The following is a 27,366-nucleotide window of genomic DNA, read 5'->3' on the forward strand; positions in this document are numbered from 1 at the left end:
CATGGTCTGACCAACATCGCTGTAGCTTTGCCACCTTCCAAGATGAGTAGGCTGCTGTAACACACTAGAGTCCAAAGGTCTTTATGTTGTACATTGTCTGCCATCTAGTGTTGGGATTCAACTATTACATCAGTGATAATCATGTCCACATGCTGCTGACAGTAATGTCTCCAACATTTCCTCATCTTACAGTAAAACACCAATAGAAATATTATCCAGTCCGTTTTAGATTATTATATTTCTATTAACCCCATATTACCAATACAGTACTTTGTTAACCTTTCTAAATTCACACCTGAAATTGTGCGACCATAAACTCAGTAACACTGGATAATCCCTTATTTCTAAAATGTAACAGTTAATTGACAAACCCTTTATAAACTATATGTAGATTCTACCCTAAAGTAAAGTCTGAATATATTCTGCTTCTCTCAGCAGTGTACCGTCTCACTCTAAAACATGGATGTGGATGCAGCCAACAGACAATAAAACAGACAGGAAACAGAATTCTTGCTCATGTTTTATTATTATTAAGACCTCACTTCATACAGAGACAGAGAGGATGGAAGAGAGAGAGAACATCTGAGAGGTTTAGACCTCACTTCATACAGAGACAGAGAGGATGGAAGAGAGAGAGAGAACATCTGAGAGGTTTAGACCTCACTTCATACAGAGACAGAGAGGATGGAAGAGAGAGAGAACATCTGAGAGGTTTAGACCTCACTTCATACAGAGACAGAGAGGATGGAAGAGAGAGAGAACATCTGAGAGGTTTAGACCTCACTTCATACAGAGACAGAGAGGATGGAAGAGAGAGAGAACATCTGAGAGGTTTAGAACTCAAGCAGCTGGTGCACCCTGGTTGGCACGGGTTTCATCCTGTAGGAGACCAAGACCTCTTCTGCCACGCCCCCTCTTATTTGTGAATAGGGGTGAGTTAGCTTTGCACAAGATTTTGGCAAAACATTCGATGAACTCATTGGTATCTTTCTATGGAAGGTTGACAAAGAGACAAAATCAGGTGTTACACAATGTCTCCAGGGTTGGGATCAATTATTTCAATTCAGGAAGGTTACTGAAATTCCAATCACAATTATAATGTATTCTCCTTTAATGACGAAACAGGGATTTTTAGGGGTAATTGACCATAGAATGGACTGGCAGCCATTTTGAGTGTCCCCATGCTAAGAAGTAAAAGCAGGAAGTGTACCCTTCAATCTGTGCTGTGATTTTTTTGAGTCAACTAAACTGACATTACCACAAATACAAGTTTAGCTTAAAAAAAATATATATATAAAATCATATTGTATCACACTGCCTCTCATCTTTCTAAAGATCAACTGTAACTGTATATAATAACATGAATATGTATATATGAATATTGAGTAAATAGTATCTTCGTTGTCTCTTGGTGTCTTTCCAATGTATAACTCTAGAGTTCGATTGGTCTCTTTATCTATAGATACAGTAAAGGAGTCAATTAAGCTCAACCAAAACAATGGAGTTGCCATGGATACTCCTGCGTGAAAGATCCTCAGTCTCGTCATTGCCCCACAGCAAAATCTATCTACATTTAGGCTATTGTTTATAAGTTTATTTCACACTATGTTGAGGTAAAAATCAGAGTATAATGCTTGTTTGGAGTCACTTCTTCTAAACCTGAAAAGGGACAACTTCTGTTACACAGCAAAAACAGACAAATATATCCAAATTGGACTTAAGTAACCACATTGGGGCAACAGGTAGCCTAGTGGTTAGAGCGTTGGGCCAGTAACCAAAAGATTGCTGGATCAAATCCTCAAGCTGACAAGGTAAACATCTGCTGTTCTGCCCCTGAGCAAGACAGTTAACCCACTATTTCCCGGGTGCTGAAGATGTGGATGCCGATTATGGTAGCATCCCACACCTCTCTGATTCAGAGGGGTTGGGTTAAATTCGGAAGACAAGTTTTAGTTGAATGCATTCAGTTGTACAACTGACTAGGTATCCCCCTTTTCCATTGTGGGCATGCTACAACACATAAATATCCACTTCAGATTCAGATAGTTCTGATTCAGATAGTTCAGATTTGTTGATTGTGCCCCAATCTAGTCAATGGAACGGCTGCCTTCCATTGACTACTTTACCGCATCTACTGCGAGTGTACCCATGGGTTTACCGGTAAAATTGCCTTAGATCTTCCAAGCCCATTCTATTCATTCTATTTCTATGGAATGGACTGATTCATGGTTGATAAGGGGTTACCTACATTCACTAACCATCTTATAAGAATTCATATCAAGTAGCCTACAGAGTTAATTTGTTTTTAAATTCCAGTTGATGTTAAAACAATTATCAAAGTCAAATACTTTTGAATGCATTTGGTGGATTATAATAGTGATTTCAAAAGTTACATTGTTGTTGAGTCTCAATATTGGATTAAATAATTAAACGTACCTGTTCGCAGACTGGAGAACCAAATTGAATGAATGTCACAAGATGCTCACAATTAGCAAAAATCACATTGTATTCTCCTCTACAATTATTGTGAAAGCGTTTAATTTGCTCAATCATGCCGGCCTCTGTTCTTCTAGGCAAGTGTACAACAGCCCATTCTGTTTGTACCACAGGAGTGCTGTCTTTTGTAACATCCGCCAGACTGTCAAACACACAATCTGCATTTCCTGGATCAGTAATTTCACCTGATGAATGAAAAAGACAGGTATTTGACATGATTAAGGGAGTAGAAATGTTTAACATAAAGGATTTAAAAGGCTTAAGTTTTATTTAAACTTTTGTAAACTTACCTGAGAAGTGAAAAATATCCTGTTCAGGTTTTTTACCTGTGATATCATGGTTGCCCACATAAATAGCATAGTGGTTATATGGTATGGTACCCTTCTTCCGATTAAATCTGATGATATCCCCAAATGTATACTGTTGAATAGGTGACACATCATTAGTTATTTTGAGCAATCCAATATTGGCTCTCATTCAGGCAAATGAGAAATAAGTGCACTCAGGCTATCTGGATGGCCATTATTCATGTACTGTAGCTTACCCTTCTAACTATGTAGCTAACATGTATTTTTACCTGTGCAATTACATGGTAACTAGAGTGCAATGGATTGTTGTTCAATCTTTACTAACGACATGCCACTGGCTTGTCAATGTGTCTGTATGCGGATGACACAACACTATACACGTCAGCTACTACAGCGACTGAAATGACTGCAGCACTTATTAACAAAGAGCTGCAGTTACTGTAGTTTCAGATTGGGTGCAAGGAAAATCGTTAGACCTAAATATAAACTGGGGGGGGGGGATTGTCACGCCCTGATCTGTTTCACCTGTCTTTGTGCTTGTCTCCACCCCCCTGCAGGTGTCGCCCATCTTCCCCATCATCCCCTGTGTACTTATAGCTGTGTTTTCTGTTTGTCTGTTGCCAGTGTGTTTTTTTTGTCAAGCTTCCCAGACTTTTTTCGTCTGTCAGCTCCTGTCTTTTCCCAGCCTCTTTTTCTCACCCTCCAGGTTTTTGACCCTTGCCCGTCCTGACCCTTAGCCTGCCTACCCCTATCTGGATTTCCGACCTCTGCCTGACCTGACTCTGAGCCTACCTGCCGCCCTGTACCTTTGCCTTTGTTTGCAGTAATAAACATTGTTACTTCGAAACGGTCTGCACATGGGTCTTATCTGATTCCTGATACACACAAAGGTACAAACACACGCATACACACACAAGCTTTAGCACACTGACTCTACACACACGTACATTGTAATATTGTTTTATGGCGGAATTATACAATTTGTATTGTAGATACAGTTGAAGTCGGAAGTTTACATACCCTTAGGTTGGAGTCATTAAAACTCGTTTTTCAACCACTCCACACATTTCTTGTTAACAAACTATAGTTTTGGCAAGTCGGTTAGGACATCTACTTTGTCCATGACACAAGACATTTCTCCAACAATTGTTAACAGACAGATTATTTAACTTATAATTCACTGTATCACAATTCCAGTGGGTCGAAAGTTTACATTACGTTACGTTGACTGTGCCTTTAAACAGCTTGGAAAATTCCAGAAAAGAATGTCATGGCTTTAGAAGTTTCTGATAGGCTAATTGACATAATTTGAGTCAATTGGAGGTGTACCTGTGGATGTATTTCAAGGCCTACCTTCAAACTCAGTGCCTCTTTGCTTGACATCATGGGAAAATCAAAAGAAATCAGTTAAGACCTCAGAAGACAAAAAAAGTGTAGACCTCCACAAGTCTGGTTCATCCTTGGGAGCAATTTCCAAACGCCTGAAGGTACCATGTTCATCTGTACAAACAATACTATGCAATTATAAACACCATGGGACCCCACAGCTGTCATACCACTCAGAGAGGAGATGTGTTCTGTCTCCTAGAGATGAACGTACTTTGGTGCCACCAGTACTTTGGTGCCACCAGCTCTGTCAGGAGGAATGGGCTCCCCAAAACGTTTATCCCAAGTTAAACAATTTAAAGGCAATGTGACCAAATGCTAATTGAGTGTATGTAAACTTCTGACCCCCTGGGAATGTGATGAAAGAAATAAAAGCTGAAATAAATCATTCTCTCTACTCTTATTCTGACATTTCACGTTCTTAAAATTTAGTGGTGATCCTAACTGATTTAAGACAGGGAATTTGTCAGGAATTGTGAAAAACTGAGTTTAAATTAATTTTGCTAAGGTGTACGTAAACTTCCGACTTCAACTGTGTGTAGTGGTGTAATAATATGATGTACTGTTTTATTTTTTGTTTTATATGTAATTTGTTTTATTTGTAATAAGTGCCTTAATGTGTTGGGATCTCAGGAAGAATAAATACAAACATAAATACAAATATAAATGGCAGCTTTACTCTTTTCAAAGTATTACATTTTCATCCAAATATCAGATGGGTACTGTTACGGATACAGGTATCCTGTGTGTGTATTTGTTTTCTCTCCTTCTCCCCTATTCACAGGTGGCAATCATCGTTCCCTAATCAGTCGCCAATCAGTCGCTAATCAGAAGACACACCTGCTCCTTTTCCCTTACCCAGTCACATCCCCTTACCCTTGGTTTAAAAGTATCCCAATCAGTTCTCTCTTTTGTACTTGTACCTACCTACATGTCACTTTGTCCGTTAGCCTGTGTGTATTGTATTGTATTGTTATGGTGTATGACTGTTTGTTGGTGGGAAACGGGGATAACCAGCCAAGTCGCCCATGGGCCTACATTACCCATAGGAAAACAGTGTCTAAATACCCTGGTTAGAACTGGGCGGACCACCCACTGTATTTTCAATGGGGACAATAAAAGGACACTCTAAATTGTACAGTTTTGTCACACAACACAATGCCACAGATGCCTCAAATTTTGAAGGAGTGTGCAATTGGCATGCTGACTGCAAGAATGTCCACCAGAGCTGTTGAGAGAGAATTTAATATTAATTTCTCTACCATAAGCCACCTCTAACGTCATTATGGAGAATTTGGCTGTACGTCCAACTCAAACCGCAGAACACGTGTAACCATGCCAGCCCAGGACCTCCACATCCGGCGGCTTCACTTGTGGGATCGTCTGAGACCAGCCACTCAGACAGCTGATGAAACTGTGGGTTTACACAACTGAAGAATTTCTGCACAAACGGTCAGAAACCTTCTCATGGAAGCTCCTCTGCGTGTTCATCGACCTCACCAGGGTCTTGACCTGACCGCAGTTCAGCGATATAACCGACTTCAGTGGGCAAATGCTCACCTTCAATGCCCACTGGCACACTGGAGAAGTGTGCTTTTCACAGATGAATCACGGTTTCAACTGTACAGGGTAGATGGCAGACAGCATTTATGGCATCGTGTGGGCAAGCAGTTTGCTGATGTCAACGTTGCGGACAGAGTGCCTCATGGTAGGGTAATGGTATGGGCAACTAGTTTCTGCCAATATCTAGCAACTTCGCACAGCCATTGAAAAGGAGTGGGACAACATTCCACAGGGCAAAATCAATGGCCTGACCCACTCTATGCAAAGGAGATGTGCGCGCTGCATTAGCCAAATGTTGGTAACACCAAATACTGACTGGTTTTCTGATCTAATCCCATACCTTTTTTAAAAGGTACATTACATGGCCAAATGTAGGTGGACACCCCTTCAAATTAGTGTATTTGGCTATTTCAGCCACACCAGTTGCTGACAGGTGTGTAAAATCCAGCACACATTCCATGCAATACCTATAGAAAAACATTTGCAGTAGAATGGTCCGTACTGAGGCGACAGGTACCCTAGAGGTTAGAGCGTTGGACTAGTAACCAAAAAGTTACAAGATTGAATCCACGCGCTGACAAGGAACTGTCATGACGTTGGCCTGGGGGTAGGTTTATGACAGTCATAAATACGTCTTCCCCCCTTTTTCCTCTCTCTACCCTACTGATGTGACATTAGAAAACCCCTTGGTTAACATAGAGATTCTGGGAACATCAGAAGGTGGGGGGAAATTAACTATATTCTGGTAATCCGACCAATTGAACATATGCGGTGATACTTAATGAATATGATGTCAGTTCGGTTGTCATCTGAGACATTCTCATCAATGATAAGATGACAAACTCTACAGTGGAAAGTCTACACATCAGAGTTATCAGACTCACATGGAATTGTTGTTCAATTTAAATGTTTGAATATGAAATTATTTGTGATGGGATAAGTGAATTAGGCCCGACTCAGTGGCCCGCCCACGTGAAGAGACATAGGTTGTAAACTATGAAACACACCCCTTTTCTCCCTCCACTAAACTAAGCCCTTGACGAAAATGTAACCTCCTGTTCCAAGTACGTGAGGTCTGCAGCCTCTGCGTTAAAAGGACTAACATGTCAACTACAGAACTAAACCTACCTCAGCGTGAGCTTTGGTTGCGAATGGTATGAACTTTGAACTCTTATTCACTACAGAAGTGATACCTCCTAGCCGTTGAGATAGCAACAGCAGCTGCAAACGAGGGCTAGGAAAGAACAGACAGAGTATCCCGTCTACCACACAAAGACGTTACTACAACGTATTCAATTTACCACCATAGACATTCTTCAAAGGATTCGGTTGGGCAACACGGTCTTCCATCGACCACCAACCTACTGAAGCTCAGAGTAAAGAGTAAATATTTATTGCATTTTCCTTTTCCAAATGGGCGGTAATTTAGAATGCATAATATATTGTATTTACGATAGCACAGCTTCTCCCTTTGGTCCTCAGTCTTCCTGCATTTCGCTACACTCGCATTAACATCTGCTAACCATGTGTATGTGACAAATAACATTTGATTTGATTTGATTTGCTCTTTCACTCAAACCCAGCCTCTTTTGTTTAACCAGCTGTCATATCTGTTCCGCCCGCTAGGGACGTTTTACTTTATGACGTAATTTGTAATCAAGTTATAATTCATTCTGTGTATATGTAATTCTGTGTGATTAGTTAGCTATTTAGTAAATCAATAATTGAACCCAATTTTGTATTGCTGATTCAACTTGTTAGCCAGGGTTCGTGAAGACAACCAAGAATTTACAACTTTCAGATGAGACTGAATTAAGGTGACGATTAATATTGACTGCTATTGATGTAAAATATTACTAGGTCTTTAAGAGTTTATTCAGAAGATAACAGCTCTATAAATATTATTTTGTGGTGCCCCGACTCTCTAGTTAATTACATTTACATGATTAGCTCAATCAGGTAATATTAATTACGGGAAAAGGATTTTATAGAATAGCATGTCATATCACTTAATCCGGCATAGCCAAAGACACGACAGTACAAATCTGTTGTTCTACCCCTGAACAAGGCAGGTAACCCACTGTTCCCCGGTAGGCCGTCATTGATAATAAGAATTTGTTCTTAACTGACTTGCCTAGTTAAATAAAGAATGTAAATCTGAGGAGCTCAGTGACTTTCAACGTGGAACTGTCATAGGATGCCTGACCGGTTCACCAGACATGCTACCTTGTCCCGGACATGCTGAATGATCGGCTATGAAAAGCCAACTAACATTTACTCCCGAGGTGCTGACCTGTTGCACCCTCTACAACCACTGTGATTATTATTATCTGACCATGCTCGTCATCTATGAACGTTTTAACATCTTGGCCATGTACTCTTATAATCTCCACCCTGCACAGCAGGAAGAGGACTGGCCACCCCTCATAGCCTGGTTCCTCTCTAGGTTTCTTCCTCGGTTCTAGCCTTTCTAGGGAGTTTTTCCTAGCCACCGTGCTTCTACGTCTGCATTGCTTGCTGTTTGGGGTTTTAGGCTGGGTTTCTGTATAGCACTTTGTGACATCGGCTGATGTAAGAAGGACTTTATAAATACATTTGACTGCTTGATTGATCCACCTTTCCAACATTTTAGTTTGTCAAATGTCTGCTCTGTTAGGGCTGAGGTGAAGTGGAAATGTCTAGGGGCAACAACGTCTCAGCCATGAAGTGAAAGGCCACACAAGCTCACAGAACGAGACCATTGAGTACTGAAGCGCGTAGTGCGTCAAAATCGTCTGACCTCGGTTGCAACATTCACAACCGAGTTCCAAACTGCTTCTAGAAGCAAAGTCAGTACAATAATTGTTTGTCTGGAGCTTCATGACCACAAGCCTAAGATCACCATGCACAATGCCAAGCATTGACTTGAGTGGTGTAAAGCATGACGGCATTGGACTCTGGAGCAGTGGCAACGCGTTCTCTGGAGTGATGAGTTATGCTTCACCATCTGGCAGTCCGATGGATAAATCTGGGGTTGGTGGATCCCAGGAGAACACTACCTGCCCCGATGCATAGTGCCAACTGTAAAGTTTGGTGGAGGAGGAATAATGGTCTGGGGCTGTTTTTCATGGTTCGGGTTAGGACCCTTAGTTCCAATGATGAGATATCTTAACACGACAGCATACAATTACATTCTAGATGATTCTGTGCTTCCAAATTTGTGGCAACAGCTTGGGGAAGGCCCTTTCCTGTTTCAGAATGACAATGCCCCTGTGCACAAAGCGGGGTCCATACAGTAATGGTTTGTCGAGATGGAAGATCTTGACTGGCCTGCACAGGGATGAACTGGAATGCCGACTGCGAACCAGGCCCAATCGCCCAACATCAGTGCCCGACTCACCAATGCTCTTGTGGCTGAAAGGAAGCATAATCTCTTCCCAGAAGATTGGAGGATGTTATAGGATCAAATGGGGGACCAACTCCACATTACTGCCTATGATTTTGGAATGAGATGTTCAACGAGCAGATGTCCAGATACTTGTGGTCATGTAGTGTGTAATAAAAAGCCTTTGACGACACCAGCACACAGTAGCGTAGCCAATTTACAGGAAAGGAAGCTGTGATACAAGTGTGCATTTTCGATTCGGTCTTTCAGGTGACCAGGGTGTGGCCTAACAGGGTGAACACACAACATAACCAGTAGTGGTTGTAGTTCAGGGGCCTGACCAGGTTACACAACTATCTGGTCTTTCTTGGGTACTGGTTGTAGTTCAGGGGCCTGACCAGGTTACAAAACTAACTGGTCATTCTGGGGTACTGGTTGTAGTTCAGGGGCCTGACCAGGTTGCACAGCTAACTGGTCATTCTGGGTTCATTCTGGTCATTCTGGGCAAGCTGCAGTGACAAGGGCAGTATCCTTCCTGCATGACTGGCGGAGTATTCAGGGCTGTGTGGCTTCCATTTCTACAACAGTTGGGTGCAGGCACTCAGCAGATGTAGCTTGCATGCTAATGAGACCGATTGACTAAGTGGAATGTTATCTCAGCCTGAATGATGCTGGGATACTCCAGTGGTGGAATGGTTGGTTTGTCAAGGAGAGTTGTCACAAACAGACCTGCCCTTAGATCTTTCCAACTCCTAATTGGCCTGTAGTTTCTGTGTTGAATGTGGCAGATCACATCCTACATATTCCTTTGGAAGTTGGGGTAGGATGATAATTTGGTTGATATTTACTGTAGTTGGTAGGATGGGATTACAGTCTGGAGCTGAGGAGAGTGACCGAACCCTTAGGTTACTTAGACGTTGGTGAGAGCGTAGGTCATAGACTACGACTAAGAAGCCTTAGTTTCAGGTTGTGATGGTTCATTGTGATGAACACCTGCCTTATGCGCTTGTCATTATGTGGTTGCATCCTCCTTATACAACATAATGTCACAACATACATCAACATACAGTGCATTTGGAAAGTATTCAGACCCTTTGACTTTTTCCACATTTTGTTACATTACAGCCTTATGGGCTCCCAAGTGGTGCAGCGGTCTAAGGCACTGCATCTCAGTGCAAGATATGTCACTACAGTCCGTGGTTCAAATCCAGGCTGCATCACATCCGGCTATGATTGGGAGTCCCATAGGGTGGAGTACAATTGAGGTGACTCGGTTGGGGTAAGCTGTCATTGTAAAAAATAATTAATTAATTAACTTAATTAACTAATTAACTTAACTGACTAGTTAAACAATTACATTTATTCTAAACCTTTTTTTTATCCCGCTTATCAATCTACACACAAAATGCGAAAACAGGTTTTCAAAATGTTTGCAAATGTAAAAATAAAAAATATCGTATTTACATGTACATAAGTATTCAGAACCTTTGCTATGAGGCTCTAAATTTAGCTCCGGTGCATCCTGCTTCCATTGATCATCCTTGAGATGTATCTACAACTTGATGGGAGTTCACCTGTGGCGAATTCAATTGGTTAGACATGATTTGGTGAGGCACACACCTGTCTATATAAGGTCCTGCATGTCAGAATAAAAACCATGCCATGAGGTTGAATGAATTGTCCATAGAGCTCCGAGACAGGATTATGTCGAGGCACAGATCTGGGGAAGGGCACCAAAAAATGTATGCAGCATTGAAAGTCCACAAGACCACAGTGGCCTCCATCATTCTTAAGTGGAAGAAGTTTAGAAACACCAAGAATCTTCCTAGAGCAATCGTGGAGAAAGGCCTTGGTCAGGGAGGTGACCAAGAACCTGATGGTCACTTTGACAGAGCTCCATAGTTCCTCTGTGGAGATGCAAGAAACTTCCAGAAGGACAACCATCTCTGCAGCACTCCACCGATCAGGCCATTATGGTAGGGTGGCCAGACGGAAGCTACTCCTCTGTAAAAGGGACATCACAGCCTGCTTGGAGTTTGCCAAAAGGCACCTGAAAGACTCTCAGACCATGAGAAACAAAATTCTCTGGTCTGATGAAACCAAGATTGAACTCTGGGTTGTGCGGTGGCGGACATCTTAGCGGGCTATACTCAGCCTTGTCTCAGGATGGTAAGTTGGTGGTTGAAGATTACCCTTTAGTGGTGTGGGGGCTGTGCTTTGGCAAAGTGGGTGGGGTTATATCCTGCCTGTTATATCCTGCCTGTTTGGCCCTGTCCATGGGTATCATCGGATGGGGCCACAGTGTCTCCTGACCCCTCCTGTCTCAGCCTCCAGTACTTATGCTTCAGTAGTTTATGTGTCGGGGGCTAGGATCAGTCTGTTATACCTGTAGTATTTCTCCTGTCTTATCCGGTGTCCTGTGTAAATTTAAGTATGCTCTCTCTAATTCTCTCTTTCTCTCATTCTTTCTCTCTCTCGGAGGACCTGAGCCCTAGGACCATGCCTCAGGACTACCTGGTATGATGACTCCTTGCTGTCCCCAGTCCACCTGGCTGTGCTGCTGCTCCAGTTTCAACTGTTCTGCCTGCGGCTATGGAATCCTGACCTGTTCACCGGACGTGCTAACTGTCCCAGACCTGCTGTTTTCAACTCTCTTAGAGACAGCAGGAGCGGTAGAGATATTCTGAATGATCGGCTATGAAAAGCCAACTGATATTTACTCCTGAGGTGCTGACTTATTGCACCCTCTACAACTACTGTGATTATTATTATTTGACCCTGCTGGTCATTTATGAACATTTGAACATCTTGGCCGTGTTCTGTTATAATCTCCAGAAGAGGACTGGCCACCCCTCATAGCCTGGTTCCTCTCTAGGTTTCTTCCTAGGTTCTGTCCTTTCTAGGGAGTTTTTCCTAGCCACTGTGCTTCTACACCTGCATTGCTTGCGGTTTGGGGTTTTAGGCTGGGTTTCTGTATAGCACTTTGATATATCAGCTGATGTAAGAAGGGCTATATAAATTAATTTGATTTAATTTGATATTGAATGCCAAGCATCACGTCTGGAGGAAACCTGGCACCATCCCTATGGTAAAGCATAGTGGAAGCATCATGCTGTGGGGATATTTTTCCGTGGAAGGGACTGGGAGACTAGTCAGGATCGAGGGAAAGATGAATGGAGCAACCTGCTCTAGAGTGCTCAGGAACTCAGACTGGGGCAAAGGTTCACCTCCCAACAGAACAACGACCCTAAGCCCATAGGCAAGACAACGCAGGAGTATCTGAATGTCCTTGAGTGGCTCAGGCAAAGCCCGGACTTGAACCCGATCGAACATCTCTGGAGAGACCTGAAAATAGCTGTGCAGCAACGCTCCCCATCTTACCTGACAGAGCTTGAGAGGATCTACAGAGAAGACTAGGAGAAACTCTCCAAATTCAGGTGTGCTAAGCTTGTAGCGTCATTCCCAAGAAGACTTGAGGCTGTAATCGCTACCAAAGTTCCATCAACAAAGTACTGAGTGAAGGGTCGTAATACTTATGTAAATGTGACATTTGTTGTTTGTTTTTTTAATACATACGCAAAATGTTCTATACTTGTTTTTGCTTAGTCATTATGGGGTATTGTGTGTGTATATTGATGAGGGGGAAAAAACTATTTAATGAATTTTAGAATAAGGCTTAATGTAACAGTGGAAAAAGTCATGGGGTCTGAATACTTTCCAAGTGCACAGCAGGGCTGACAGTCAGGATGGTGGACATCATTTTCTGGAAGAAGCAATGTGCCAGCTCAACCCAAACACGATAAGAGTGCAAAGGAACATTCCAATGTGCATCACAAATGTAGTGGGCCAGCAGAAGGTCATGTTGAATTCAGGCAGTCAGTCATATTAGACTAGCAATGAATGCAAGCTTAAATATAAATAAGGAGGTGACTTGATAGCCCAATCCTGGAGGCGCAGGTTATACCACCAAGTTGTATAGCTAGGGAGCGAGAGTCTGAGTACAGGGTTGGATTTTATTTAATATCATTGATCCTCAAAGAAGCTTGTGACTTAAAGAGATTCTCTGGTACTTTTTTAATACTTTTTAGCCAATAGGTCTGATAATAGCACTCACAAGCCAAAAGTGGTCCTCGAAAATTACGTACCACGTCACATATGTGCACCATATCATTGCTATCTCTCTCTGCTGTGTGTGCATCTTGCTAACTGTCACTAATTTGGCAACAGGCTGAAGCTCATTGGCTGAAACTCGAATTGCTAGGTGGCAGAAACACATGGGGATAATGTAGGGAAAATGACACAGCACAATTTCCAGAAAATAGTTTCCTTTCTAATTGAGGTAAACAGTAAATCTGCTCATAGACTATGCATATATGAACTAACTACATATTGACAAATCCAGCCCAAAGCGTGAGGTTTAAAAAATACTTAGTAGTTGCATGTCTTTAAAATACTTGGTGTTGCCATGACAAGCAGTCTCCTTTATTTTCTATATCAAGACAAAGGTGTATGAGTGTAATTATGGCATATTGGATTCCCAACGTCATTGAGATACATCAGAATAGTCTTGACTACAGGTCATAAGTACAGTACACAAATCTGAAAGATGTCTCTCGTTTAAAACATGTAGAGCTGATTTGCAGGTTTTAACCACCATTTAATGGTATTGTGGCAGCTATATTGGATTGGGGACACCATATTCAATTTGGAGTCAAATCTAGGGGGCCCCCTAACATAATTGTACGAGTAGGGGCTGAACATAAAATCTACAGAGGAAAAAACGTGTTTTCTGTGTCTGAGCGTGTAACTATGTATTTTTGTCAGGCTGGACTATACAGCAGTGAATGATAAGATATTTGACTTGGAAAGTTGTCTATTAATCAGCTACCAAAAAGTGAATCTTACATTCATCATAAATATTCATAGTTGATATTGCAGCCTAATATTCATAGTTGATATTGCAGCCTAATATTCATAGTTGATATTGCAGCCTAATATTCATAGTTGATATTGCAGCCTATTGTGTGTCTGTGTACATAGGTTTATATTTTTAAGATTAATTAAGATATCCTAATGCTGTTTGTTTGTGTATGTTTTGCAGACAACATGTTATATGAAATATATCCTGACCATCTTCTCTACTTGTTCCAGGGAATTTTGTGTCACCCACATAAATGGCATAGTGTTTGTTGATATATTCTATTCCGTTGCATGTATGAACAGGTAAACGTGGGAAGGCAATCATATCACCAAATTCATACTGTACACATGAAATGAAGCAATGTTAACAACTTTATTTCTCTTTCCCTTCAGTGTCCATTTTTGCCCTGAAAATAAATATTTAGGAGGATTATTTTGGAATTTAAACTGTTTTAACTTCTTTGCAGGAGTTTCTGGTTCTGTCTGATGGAATCCCCTGTTTTTTCTAAAACAGAAATTTACTTCATACAGTATAAAATATATATAAAATATATATATATATATATAAAAACAAGTTCACTCGGATATCTGCAATATACAGACAGGCGTGTAAGTGACTGCAATGGCATTTTCTGGGCTGGTCAGCATGTGAAGTGTCCTCGGGTAAGACCATTTTTTGGTTTCCTAAGTCCATCAGTTAAGCACCTTTTCCCTTTTTTTAAAGTGGGTACACTAATTCTACACTTCATAACGTATATTAATATGTGTTCACTATTATACAATGTAGAAAATCGTTTTTAAAAACTGGAATAGCTGTGTTCCAACTTTTGACTGGTACTATATAATTATATGAACAGTTGACATTCCCTAGTTGTCAGACAAACCTTCTGATGTATTTTTTGGCCATGTATGAATGTGTTATGCATTTCTATGGGCTATAGTAGTAAAGGCGAATTGAATATTTTATATATATTTTTTATGCCTAAAGGGGTCCTAAAATTCTAAATCAAATAGCTAAATGATCCATTGTATGACCATCTGAAAACAATTCCATATGTTAGATGAAGTTATTGTACGAAGAGTGAATCCATTCAATTCATGTGATTCGTTAAGCACATTATTTACTGCTGAACTTGCCATAACAAAGGGGTGGAATACTTAATTTAATCTTAATGTTTTATTTGTAAACATTTTGAAATACATAATTCCACTTTGACATTATGGAGTATTGTGTAGGCCAAAACATCTAAATGTAATAGATTTTAAATTCAGCCTGTGACAACAAAATGTGGAAAATGTCAAGGGGTGTGAAGACTTTCTGAAGGCACTGTAGCAAACGAAATAAACTAGCTACCTAGCAATGCTGCCCCAAGTTGGTGAGCTTCATACTCTGGCTAGTGGTTTGCTTCAGCAATCAAATACGAAAACTGTCATATCAAATGCAGCTGTATTCAGACAATGACACCTAGATAGGTAACTAACTAGCTATACTGGAAAAGATCATGTCATTTTGCAATGTTTTTGTTGATTTCTTGTGGATAAGAACCATGTTTGCATCTGTCAACGGCAGTTTCAGAGCGTGGGGAAGTCTGTGTCTGCCTTGTGCATAAGCAGCAGGTGGGGAAGTCTGTGTCTGCCTTGTGCATAAGCAGCAGGTGGGGAAGTCTGTGTCTGCCTTGTGCATAAGCAGCAGGTGGGGAAGTCTGTGTCTGCCTTGTGCATAAGCAGCAGGTGGGGAAGTCTGTGTCTGCCTTGTGCATAAGCACCAGGTGGGGAAGTCTGTCTGCCTTGTGCATAAGCAGCAGGTGGGGAAGTCTGTGTCTGCCTTGTGCATAAGCAGCAGGTGGGGAAGTCTGTCTGCCTTGTGCATAAGCAGCAGGTGGGGAAGTCTGTGTCTGCCTTGTGCATAAGCAGCAGGTGGGGAAGTCTGTGTCTGCCTTGTGCATAAGCAGCAGGTGCGTGAGACAAAACTCAAAGCAAACTAAGCAGTGCACTGTGACATATGCATTACTAGTCATAGTGTACTCACAATGTAAAAAGAATATGTACGTGTTCAATTATTAAGTGATGGACATGCAGTGATTTTCAAGTCCTGGTTGGTCAAAAGGCTTTCTCGACACTTCAATTGGTCTTTAGTGTTATTTGACATACAGTATCAGATAACAAGACTGGTACTGACCGAAACGGCGATAGACGGGGCAGCAGGAGTAGAATTCTGGTGGCTAGGAGCAGGTGTCCGGCAAGGATCAGCACAATGTTTCGTTTTCTGGTGGGGAAAAGGAGGATTTTGCTGTGAATTAAGAATATGCAGTTGAAGTCGGAAATTTACATACACCTTAGCCAACTACATTTAAACTCAGTTTTTCACAATTTAATCCTAGTTAACATTCCCTGTTTTACGTCAGTTAGGCTCACCCGTTTATTTTAAGAATGTGAAATGTCAGAATAATAGTAGAGATAATTATTTATTTCAGCTTTTATTTCTTTCACCACATTCCCAGTGGGTCAGAAGTTTACATACGCTCAATTAGTGTTTGGTAGCATTGCCAAATGTGAATTTTGTCCCATTCCTCCTGACAGAGCTGGTGTAACTGGGTCAGGTTTGTAGGTCTCCTTGCTCGCACACGCTTTTTCAGTTCTGCCCACACATTTTCTATAGGATTGAGGTCAGGGCTTTGTGATGGTCACTCCAATACCTTGACTTTTTTGTCCTTTTTTGGCCATTTTTGCCACAACTTTGTAGTATGCTTGGGGTCATTGTCCATTTGGAAGACCCACTAGCGACCAAGTTTAACTTCATGACTGATGTCTGAGATGTTGCTTCAATATATCCACATAATTTTCCATCCTCATGATGCCATCTATTTTGTAAAATGCATCACTCCCTCCTGCAGCAAAGCACCCCCACAACATGATGCTGCCACCCCCGTGATTCACGGTTGGGATGGTGTTCTTGGGCTTGCAAGCCTCCCCCTTTTTCCTCCAAACGATGGTCATTATGTCCAAACAGTTCTATTTTGTTTCATCAGACCAGAGGACATTTCTCCAAAAAGTACGATCTTTGTCCCCATGTGCAGTTGCAAACTGTAGTCTAGCTTTATTATGGGGGTTTTGGAGCAGTGGCTTCTTCCTTGCTGAGCGGCCTTTCAGGTTATGTTGATATAAGACTCGTTTTACTGTGGATATAGATACTTTTGTATCTGTTTCCTCCAGCATCTTCACAAGGTCCTTTGCTGTTGTTCTGGGATAGATTTGCACTTTCTCTAAGAGACAGAACACGTCTCCTTCCTGAGCGGTATGACGGCTGCGTGGTCCCATGGTGTTTATACTTGCGTACTATTGCTGGTACAGATGAATGTGGCACCTTCAGGCATATGGAAATTGCTCCCAAGGATGAACCAGACTTGTGAAGGTCTACATTTTTTTTCTGAAGTCTTGGCTGATTTCATTAGATTTTCCCATGATGTCAAGCAAAGAGGCACTGAGTGTGAAGGTAGGCCTTGAAACACATCCACAGGTACATCTCCAATTGACTCAAATGATGTCAGTTAGCCTATCAGAAGCTTCTAAAGCCATGACAGCATTTTCTGGAATTTTCCAAGCTGTTTAAAGGCACAGTCAACTTAGTGTATGTAAACTTCTGACCTACTGGAATTGTGATACAGGGAATTATATGTGAAATGATCTGTCTGTAAACAATTGTTGGAGAAATGTCTTGTAGATGTCTTTGTCCTGGACAAAGTAGATGTCCTAACACACTTTTAATTTTTTATTTCACCTTTATTTAACCAGGTAGGCCAGATCACCTTTATTTAACCAGGTAAGCTAGTTGAGAACAAGTTCTCATTTGCAACTGCGACCTGGCCAAGATAAAGCAAAGCAGTGTGAACAGACAACTTGGAGTTACACATGGAGTAAACAATAAACAAGTCAATAACACAGTATAAGAAAATAAAAAAAGAGTATATACATTCTGTGCAAAAGGCATGAGGAGGTAGGCGAATAATTACAATTTAGTAGATTAACACTGGAGTGATAAATGATCAAATGGTAATGTGCAGGTAGAGATACTGGTGTGCAAAAGAGCAGAAAAGTAAATAAATAAAAACAGTATGGGGATGCGGTAGGTAAATTGGGTGGGCTATTTACCGATGGACTATGTACAGCTGCAGCAATCGGTTAGCTGCTCAGATAGCAGATGTTTAAAGTTGGTGAGGGAGATAAAGGTCTCCAACTTCAGCGATTTTTGCAATTCGTTCCAGTCACAGGCAGCAAAGAACTAAATGACGAATATGTAGCGAGGACCAGCCGACTAGAGCATACAGGACGCAGTGGTGGGTGGTATAAGGTGCTTTAGTAACAAAACGGATGTTACTGTGATAAACTGCATCCAGTTTGCTGAGTAGAGTATTGGAAGCTATTTTGTAGATGACATCGCCGAAGTCGAGGATCGGTAAGATAGTCAGTTTTACTAGGGTAAGTTTGGCGGCGTGAGTGAAGGAGGCTTTGTTGCGGAATAGAAAGCAGACTCTAGATTTGATTTTAGATTGGAGATGTTTGATATGAGTCTGGAAGGAGAGTTTACAGTCTAGCCAGACACCTAGGTACTTATAGATGTCCACATATTCTAGGTCGGAACCATCCAGGGTGGTGATGCTAGTCGGGCGTGCGGGTGCAGGCAGCGAACGGTTGAAAAGCATGCATTTGGTTTTACTAGCGTTTAAGAGCAGTTGGAGGCCACGGAAGGAGTGTTGTATGGCATTGAAGCTCGTTTGGAGGTTAGATAGCACAGTGTCCAAGGAAGGGCCAGAAGTATACAGAATGGTGTCGTCTGCGTAGAGGTGGATCAGGGAATCGACCGCAGCAAGAGCAACATCATTGATATATACAGAGAAAAGAAAATTTAACCCTGTGGCACCCCCATAGAGACTGCCAGAGGACCGGACAACATGCCCTCCGATTTGACACACTGAACTCTGTCTGCAAAGTAGTTGGTGAACCAAGAAAGGCAGTCATTAGAAAAACCGAGGCTACTGAGTCTGCCGATAAGAATATGGTGATTGACAGAGTCGAAAGCCTTGGCCAGGTCGATGAAGACGGCTGCACAGTACTGTCTTTTATCGATGGCGGTTATGATATCGTTTAGTACCTTGAGCGTGGCTGAGGTGCATCCGTGACCGGCTCGGAAACCAGATTGCACAGCGGAGAAGGTACGGTGGGATTCGAGATGGTCAGTGACCTGTTTGTTGACTTGGCTTTCGAAGACCTTAGAAAGGCAGGGCAGGATGAATATAGGTCTGTAGCAGTTTCGGTCCAGGGTGTCTCCCCCTTTGAAGAGGGGGATGACTGCGGCAGCTTTCCAATCCTTGGGGATCTCAGACGATATGAAAGAGAGGTTGAACAGGCTGGTAATAGGGGTTGCGACAATGGCAATGGTTGCGATAGTTTCAGAAATAGAGGGTCCAGATTGTCAAGACCAGCTGATTTGTACGTGTCCAGGTTTTGCAGCTCTTTCAGAACATCTGCTATCTGGATTTGGGTAAAGGAGAAGCTGGGGAGGCTTGGGCAAGTAGCTGCGGGGGGGGGGGGGGAGCTGTTGGCCGAGGTAGGAGTAGCCAGGAGGAAGGCATGACCAGCCGTTGAGAAATGCTTGTTGAAGTTATCGATTATCATGGATTTATCAGTGGTGACCATGTTACCTAGCCTCAGTGCAGTGGGCAGCTGGGAGGAGGTGCTCTTGTTCTCCATGGACTTTACAGTGTACCAGAACCTTTTTGAGTTAGAGCTACAGGATGCACATTTCTGCTTGAAAAAGCTGGCCTTTGCTTTCCTGACTGACTGCGTGTATTGGTTCCTGACTTCCCTGAACAGTTGCATATCAGGGGGCTATTCGACGCTATTGCAGTCCGCCACAGGATGTTTTTATGTTGGTCGAGGGCAGTCAGGTCTGGAGTGAACCAAGGGCTATATCTGTTCTTAGTTCTGCATTTTTTGAACGGAGAATGCTTATCTAAGATGGTGAGGAAGTTACTTTTAAAGAATGACCAGGCATCCTCAACTGACGGGATGAGGTCAATATCCTTCCAGGATACCCGGCCAGGTCGATTAGAAAGGCCTGCTCGCAAAAGTGTTTTAGGGAGCGTTTGACAGTGATGAGGGGTGGTCGTTTGACTGCGGACCCGTAACGGATCCAGGCAATGAGGCAGTGATCGCTGAGATCCTGATTGAAGACAGCAGAGGTGTATTTGGAGGGCCAGTTGGTCAGGATAACGTCTATGAGAGTGCCATTGTTTACAGATTTAGGGTTGTACCTGGTGGGTTCCTTGATGATTTGTGTGAGATTGAGGGAATCTAGCTTAGATTGTAGGACTGCCGGGGTGTTAAGCATATCCCAGTTTAGGTCACCTAACAGAACAAACTCTGAAGCTAGATGGGGGGCGATCAATTCACAAATGGTGTTCAGGACACAGCTGGGAGCTGAGGGGGGTCAGTAGCAGGCGGCAACAGTGAGAGACTTATTTCTGGAGAGTCATTTTTAAAATTAGTAGTTCGAACTGTTTGGGTATGGACCTGGAAAGTATGATATTACTTTGCAGGCTATCTCTGCAGTAGACTGCAACTCCGCCCCCTTCGGCAGTTCTATCTTGACGGAAAATGTTATAGTTGGATTTGGAAATCTCCGAATTTTTGGTGGCCTTCCTAAGCCAGGATTCAGACACGGCAAGGACATCAGGGTTGGCAGAGTGTGCTAAAGCAGTGAGTAAAACAAACTTAGGGAGGAGGCTTCTGATGTTGACATGCATGAAACCAAGGCTTTTTCGATCACAGAAGTCAATAAATGACGGTGCCTGGGGACATGCATGGCCTAGGTTTACCTCTACATCACCAGCGGAACAAAGGAGGAGTAGTATGAGAGTGCGGCTAAAGGCTATCAAAACTGGTCGCCTAGAGCGTTGGGGACAAAGAATAAAAGGAGCAGATTTCTGGGCATGGTAGAATATATTTAGGGCATAATGCGCAGACAGGGGTATGGTGGGGTGCGGGTACAGCGGAGGTAAACCCATGCACTGGGTGATGATAAGAGAGGTTGTATCTCTGGACATGCTGGTTGTAATGGGTGAGGTCACCGTATGTGTGGGAGGTGGGACAAAGGAGGTATCAGAGGTATGAAGAGTGGAACTAGGTGGTCCATTGTAAACTAAAACAATGATAACTAACCTGAACAACAGTGTACAAGGCATATTGACATTGGAGAGAGACATACAACGAGGCATAAAGTAATCGCAGGTGTTGATTGGGAGAGCTAGCCAAAACAACAGGTGAGACAACAACAGCTAATCAGCTAACACAACAACAGCAGGTAAAATGGCGATGACTAGGCAGAGAGGGCCGGATTAACTACACACAGAGCCTGAGTTCGCGGCTGGGGCCAACAGATAAAATATAAATAAAAATAATGGAGTACCGTGATTAATAGACAGTCCAGCAGGGATCAGCTATGTAGCCAAGTGATTATAGTGTCCAGAGGGCAGCAGTAGATGGAACAGGGGAGCAGCCACTACGCTAGCACTCGGGCGACACAGCGTTTAAAGTTAGTAGCTTCTGCTCCGACGGAGGTCGGATGAAGGCACAGCGGATGGAGTATTCGTCGGCAGACCAGTCGTGGTGGTGCGGCGTGGCGCCGTGTCGACAGAGAATCCAAGCCAGATGGCGAAAGAGGTATTGTAGAATTTTAGTTTGTTAGCCGGGAGATGCGCCTGGCTCACGGCTAACTGGTGCTAGCTTCGTGGCAGTGGCGTTAGCCACTGTAGCCAATCGGTAGCAGCGGTGAACCGGTGCCAAGGTCCAGAGTTTACAGCAAGGATCCGGTGGAGTATTGGGCTCTAGCCGTGTATGAGTGGGGTTCGGATGAACAGCTGAGTAGGCCGGGAGGTGGGCCTCAGGGATAGCTTCTATACTGGATGCCACGGTGAGTTTAAACTAGCTGTGAGCTAGCTAGCTGCAAGCTGTGAGCTAGCTAGCTGCAAGCTAGCCGTGAAGATCAGAAGTAGTGGTCCAGGGATTACGGCAGGAATCCGGCGTTGTTGTGGAGAGACAGTCCGACACTGGTAGACTGGCGAGTATTATCCAGGCTAAAAACAGGGCTGGTATCTGTGCAGAAGGTAAAAGCCGCTAGCAGTGTCTAACAATGACTAATAAATAGCTTGTAGCTAATTAGCTGGTTAGCTTCTGGAGGTTCTAGAATGTGTTCTAAAGTTTTAAAAAATTAAAAATAATAGCGATACCGTATCACATTGGGTGAGGCAGGTTACCGTAAGGTGTAATCAAATTAAAAATCGAAAGGAGATTGAAAATAAAGTTGAAATATAAATACGAAAAATACAAAAAAATTCACAGGACACAAACAAAAGACTTCTTCACTGCTACGCTATCTTGGACTTGCCAAAACTATAGTTTGTTTTCAAGAAATTTGTGGAGTGGTTGAAAAACGGGTTTAATTTACAGCGAAAGCAATCCAAGCGTTTGTGTAAATTAATCGATCACTAGACAAAACATTATGAACACCTAGCATCAAGTAGCTTGGTCACGAAAATCAGAAAACAATCAAATTAATCGTTTGTTGATGATATTCGGATGTTTTCACTCACGAGACTAAGATTATTTTTATATCCAAAATACCTCTGTTTGTTTGGTGCTTTATGTTCAGAAATCCACAGGAAAGAGCGATCCCGACAACACAGACGAAAATTCCAAATAGTATCCGTAATGTCCACAGAAACATGTCAAACGTTTTTTATAATCAATCCTCAGGTTGTTTTTAAAATATATAATCAATAATATATCAACCGCAACTGTCTTTTTCAGTAGGAGAGGGAAAGGCAATGGCTGCCCAAACTCTGTTGCGCGAGCAAAACTCATGCGAACACCTAACGCGATGTTATCTTTCTCGCTCATTTTTTCAAAATAAAAGCCTGAAACTATGTCTGAAGGCTGTTGACACCTTGAGGAAGCGATAGGAAAAGGAATCTGGTTGATATCCCTTTAAATTGAGCAAAGGCAGGCTATGGAACATGGAGTTTTCAAAATAGAAGCCACTTCCTGGTTTGATTTTCCTTAGGGTTTCGCCTTCAGTATCAGTTCTGTTATACTCACAGACAATATTTTGACAGTTTTGGAAACTTTAGAGTGTTTTCTATCCTAATCCGTCAATTATATGCATATTCTAGCATCTGGTCCTGAGAAATAGGCCGTTTACTTTGGGAACGTTATTTTTCCAAACATATAAATAGTGCCCCCTAGCTTCACTTCCCAATCCTCTAAGATCTCCACAAGATAGTTTATACAGTATGTTTTTTAGTACACTTTATAGGCTTACGGTTGATAACATTCAAAAGTGTGAATAACAAATAAACTTACCTGGTTGCAGACTGCCTTATCATAGCGAATGTATGTTGCTATATGCTCACAATTCCTTTTAAGGAGCTTATACAATCCATCAATCGCTTCTTAATTTTCTCAGTAATCTGTTCCTGTACTGTGAAGCCTTGTAATTGCTTTCCCATGTTGTTTTCAGTATTACTTTAGTGCCTTGTTGCAAACAGGATGCATATTTTGGAATATTTGTATTCTGTACAGGCATCCTTTTTTCACTCTGTCAATTGACAGAATTGTGGACTAACTACAATGTTGTTGATCCATCCTCAGTTCTCCTATCACAGCCTTTAAACTCTGTAACTGTTTAAGTCACCATTGGCCTCATGGGGAAATCCCTGAGCAGTTTCCTTGCTCTCTGGCAACCGAGTTAGGAAGGACACCTGTATCTTTTTAGTAACTGGATGTATTTATACACCATCCAAAGTGTAATTAATAACTTAACCATAATCAAAGGGATATTCAACAAGACAGATACTGACCGAACCGGTGCTAGACAGGGCAGCAGGAGCAGAATTCCGGCGGCCAGGATCAGGTGACCGGCCAGGAGGAGCATGATTCAGGTTGGCAGGAGCAGAATTCCGGCGGGCAGAAGGAGGATTCTGCTGTGAATTGAGAATATAGATTTACAAGGCTGTAAAGCACTTTACATACGATCATTGCATGATAATAATATGTGCGCTAAAGATTCAGTTTGTGCAACATTTTAAAATAAAATCACAGAATAAAACACCGTCTTGAAAGCAACTAATAATATTACAGTTGAAGAGAGGAGAGTCTCAACTTTCTGTAGTAGTTATCAAAATGATTAAACTGTCAACTGTCAATATTGAGTGAATGGCAGCGTTTTTCATCCTGTCACGACTTCCGCCGAAGTTGGTCCCTCTCCTTGTTCGGGCGGCGTTCGGCGGTCGAAGTCATCGACCTTCTAGCCATCGCCGATCCACTTTTAATTTTCCATTGGTTTTGTCTTCCATCACACCTGGTTCCAATTCCATCAATTACATGTTGTGTATTTAACCCTCTTTTCCCCCCCATGTCCTTGTCTGTAATTGTTTCTCATCGTGCTTGTGCACGGTATACTATTTATTACCGGGTTTTGTTTGACCCATTTCATGTATTGTTTTGTTGACTGTGGTTTATGTTTATTAAACAACACCGTTGTAAATCACTTTTCCTGCGCCTGACATCTCTGCCGCCAGTACGCACCTCACTACATATCCAAAGTATCCGTTATTGCATTGAGAGAAATGCAGATGCAGAGAGTCATATTACATTTAGGACATTACATTTGCTGTTAGATTCATGAATTACACAGACAAAGGTAAAGGACATTGGTTGAAGAAATCATTTAAGATGTGCTGTGAAAAATAATATACATTTACAACCCAGGCCCTGTCCAGAAACAAACCTCAGCCCCTAACCTCTAGTTACATGGTAATCTGAGAGGGTTTGATGGGTGATGATGTAGTGATACCGTCACCTACCCTCTAATCTGCTAGGTGGAATTCTGGTCCTATTGCTTAAACCTTCCCAATCCTCTTAAGATCTCCACAAGCGTCAAGGGGTTGTTTCTGAACAGAGCCCCACAACCTTGTAAGTTTGTGGCAAGCCTCCATCACTACTGCTGCAGAGAACGGCATCGGCAGTAAGCAGGTTTAAGCACTAGCTAGCTAACTAGAGTTTAGTTGTCCAATTGATGAAGTCACTCTGGTAGCAAGTTAACTTCATGATAAGTACAATATCTTAGCTGAAGCTTATGTTTAACCTTCCAATATGAAGATTGTTTCCTTCTGCTGCTGCTGCTATAGATCCTGCAGCTGTTTCTGCACAGTTAACTGAATTTCCTGGTTTATATAAACTTCTGGGTTAAACTTCAATTGGAACATAAAAAAATAGAGAAAAAAAAGTTGTATTTTTATATGTAATTTACGTCACACTTCTTGTCTTTCCTATTACCACACAGATTGGGAAAGGGAATAGCCGTGAGGTACATGGACCATGAGTGTACACAGAGACAATTATTTCATAACAAAACAGTAGTGGTTACTGGCCCTAGTTCTGGGAGCCATAACCTACCCAATCATATCTCTTTCATACAGTATGAAAACAATAGGAAGCCTGTGAGAAGGTCTGTGAGTGGGATTTGTGCATACATGAACAGTCATGTATCCTTTTTTACATAATGGTTAATAGGAAGACTAAACCGGTATAATGATATGTCTTCCTCATGTCAATATCAAATATGAAATAAATCAAATATTAATATAATATAGTACTATCAATATTGTTGCCCACAACTGCTAGCAAGACATTAGGCCAAATACAGACATTATAACCAGGCACAATTCACATAACTAAAGTGTTTTCAATGTTTGTAATGTTTAATTTTTTCCTGTTTGTCTGCCTGTTGAGCTGGCCTAGAAGATGACAACTGTTAGTATAACAGAGAGATAATTGGTTCAATGACTTGCAATAAAACACTTTTGTTGACACACAAGGTGGTAAATATCAAACTGGTAGATTAGGAGATTAACTCCTGAATTGTGTGTTTTAAAAGCATTTATTTGAAGTCACTTACCCCTCCTTTAACAGAGATGGTCAGTTGAAAAAGTAAGATGGCCAAAAGGAAGGTCAGCTTCATTCTCATCATCATGGCAGTCCAGGGGAAATGCTGGGAAGAAACATATCAGTGAATGTGACTCTGCTGCACTGTTCCTTCAGAAGTGTGTTTGGTTTTCACCAATTATTTTATAGATTGTGTGAATTTACAAGGACCGACGCTGGAGTCGAGAAGCAGGTATGGGGAGTTGACGTTTAATTAAGAACAGACAAAGAGCAAGCCAGAACCAGCATCAGTACATGGATACACAATGACAAACGACAATCAATGTAGCAGCGGAGAACAGAGCTTAGGAACTGACAAATCATTTTAGGTCAGTACTGAACTTGTCACACAATGGGACAATCTATTTCTAAATCAAGTGTAAACATCCCAGAAACACTGCTGTTCAAATCAAACACACTTCTGAAATTATAGTGCGGAAAAACATCTGTTATGGTTGAATTCCGACTTCAGACTTCAAAGCCATAACAACATCCAGAGAAGTCATGAACATTTTATTCTTGAAAGGCCACTGATGAGGACGACATGTCTTAGTATTCATTCAGGCTAATGTATCTCTACTGGTATCTCTTCTATATGGCTTTCGTATCTCAAGAGGCAATTTCAGTGTTTAAACACTTGTTTTCTAACTATAGGGTAGGTTGCCACTGGAGTTGGTTAGCTGAGAGATCAACCATAGCAGCTTTGTTAAATGTCAGACAGACATTGACTAAAACAGGAATAGAATATTTAAGTTCATCACAGATATACAACACAACCTCCCAAATCAATGAGTAAATAGATAGTTTTTACAAACAGAGAATAACTTTTTAAAACGTTTTCATACCTATAATAATTTAATGCTCCATGTATTTGGACCCAGGTTCGTTTGGTACTAGAGGCATTTGTAATGTTTCAAACAGACAAATTCAAATTGAAAATACACATACAAATACTTCAATAATGAAATGTTTTATTTAACAAGTCAGTTAAGATCAATGACGGCCTACCCCTGCCTAACCCTAATGACGCTCGGCCACTGAGATGCAGAGCCTTGGACTGCTGTGCCATTCGCGAGCCCCATAAGGATGTATTTGTTCCCAGGTCTGCAGCTGAGACAGACCGATGAAGAGACCACTGTCTCTTCTGATAAGATATGAAGTATCACTTACCTCCGGAGAGAAAGACAAGTGGACGTTGAGTTGAGAGGTGACAGTGAAGGGTCTTTCCTGTGATGGTCAGAGCCTACTGAAGCTGGGAGAGGTGACCTTTTAAATACTGTTCTGACCAGA

At 41.9% G+C, this 27,366-nt stretch overlaps 1 protein-coding gene across 3 annotated transcripts; it reads right to left on the minus strand.

Annotated features, from left to right (window-relative positions):
- Nucleotides 1–674: 674 nt before the first annotated feature.
- On the minus strand, nt 675–27,366 carry LOC118965620. Of its 3 annotated transcripts, XM_036986860.1 has the most exons (8): nt 27,247–27,366; nt 26,051–26,143; nt 23,952–24,074; nt 16,217–16,303; nt 2,787–2,916; nt 2,437–2,681; nt 825–990; nt 675–764 (listed from the first exon to the last, which is right to left on the minus strand). In XM_036986860.1, the coding sequence occupies exons 2-7, from the start codon at nt 26,123–26,125 to the stop codon at nt 841–843; spliced, it is 810 nt and encodes a 269-aa protein (XP_036842755.1). In that variant the 5' UTR covers nt 26,126–26,143; nt 27,247–27,366; the 3' UTR covers nt 675–764; nt 825–840. The 3 variants fall into 3 exon arrangements, with proteins under 3 accessions (XP_036842755.1, XP_036842756.1, XP_036842754.1); XM_036986861.1 differs by having other exon boundaries at nt 754–990; nt 23,952–24,071; XM_036986859.1 differs by having other exon boundaries at nt 754–990.

This window comes from Oncorhynchus mykiss, chromosome 8 (assembly GCF_013265735.2).
Source record: "Oncorhynchus mykiss isolate Arlee chromosome 8, USDA_OmykA_1.1, whole genome shotgun sequence".
NCBI lineage: Eukaryota > Metazoa > Chordata > Actinopteri > Salmoniformes > Salmonidae > Oncorhynchus > Oncorhynchus mykiss.

Bases quoted from the DNA above. Each gene is read 5' to 3' on its own strand.
- LOC118965620 (XM_036986860.1), bottom strand. From the start codon at position 26,125: ATGATGATGAGAATGAAGCTGACCTTCCTTTTGGCCATCTTACTTTTT. The intron at 16,304-23,951 runs GTCAGTATCTGT...TTTCCCCACCAG, and splicing joins CCCTGTCTAGCACCGGTTCG to AAAACGAAACATTGTGCTGA. The intron at 2,917-16,216 runs GTCAGTACCAGT...CCTATTCAACAG, and splicing joins CCCCGTCTATCGCCGTTTCG to TATACATTTGGGGATATCAT.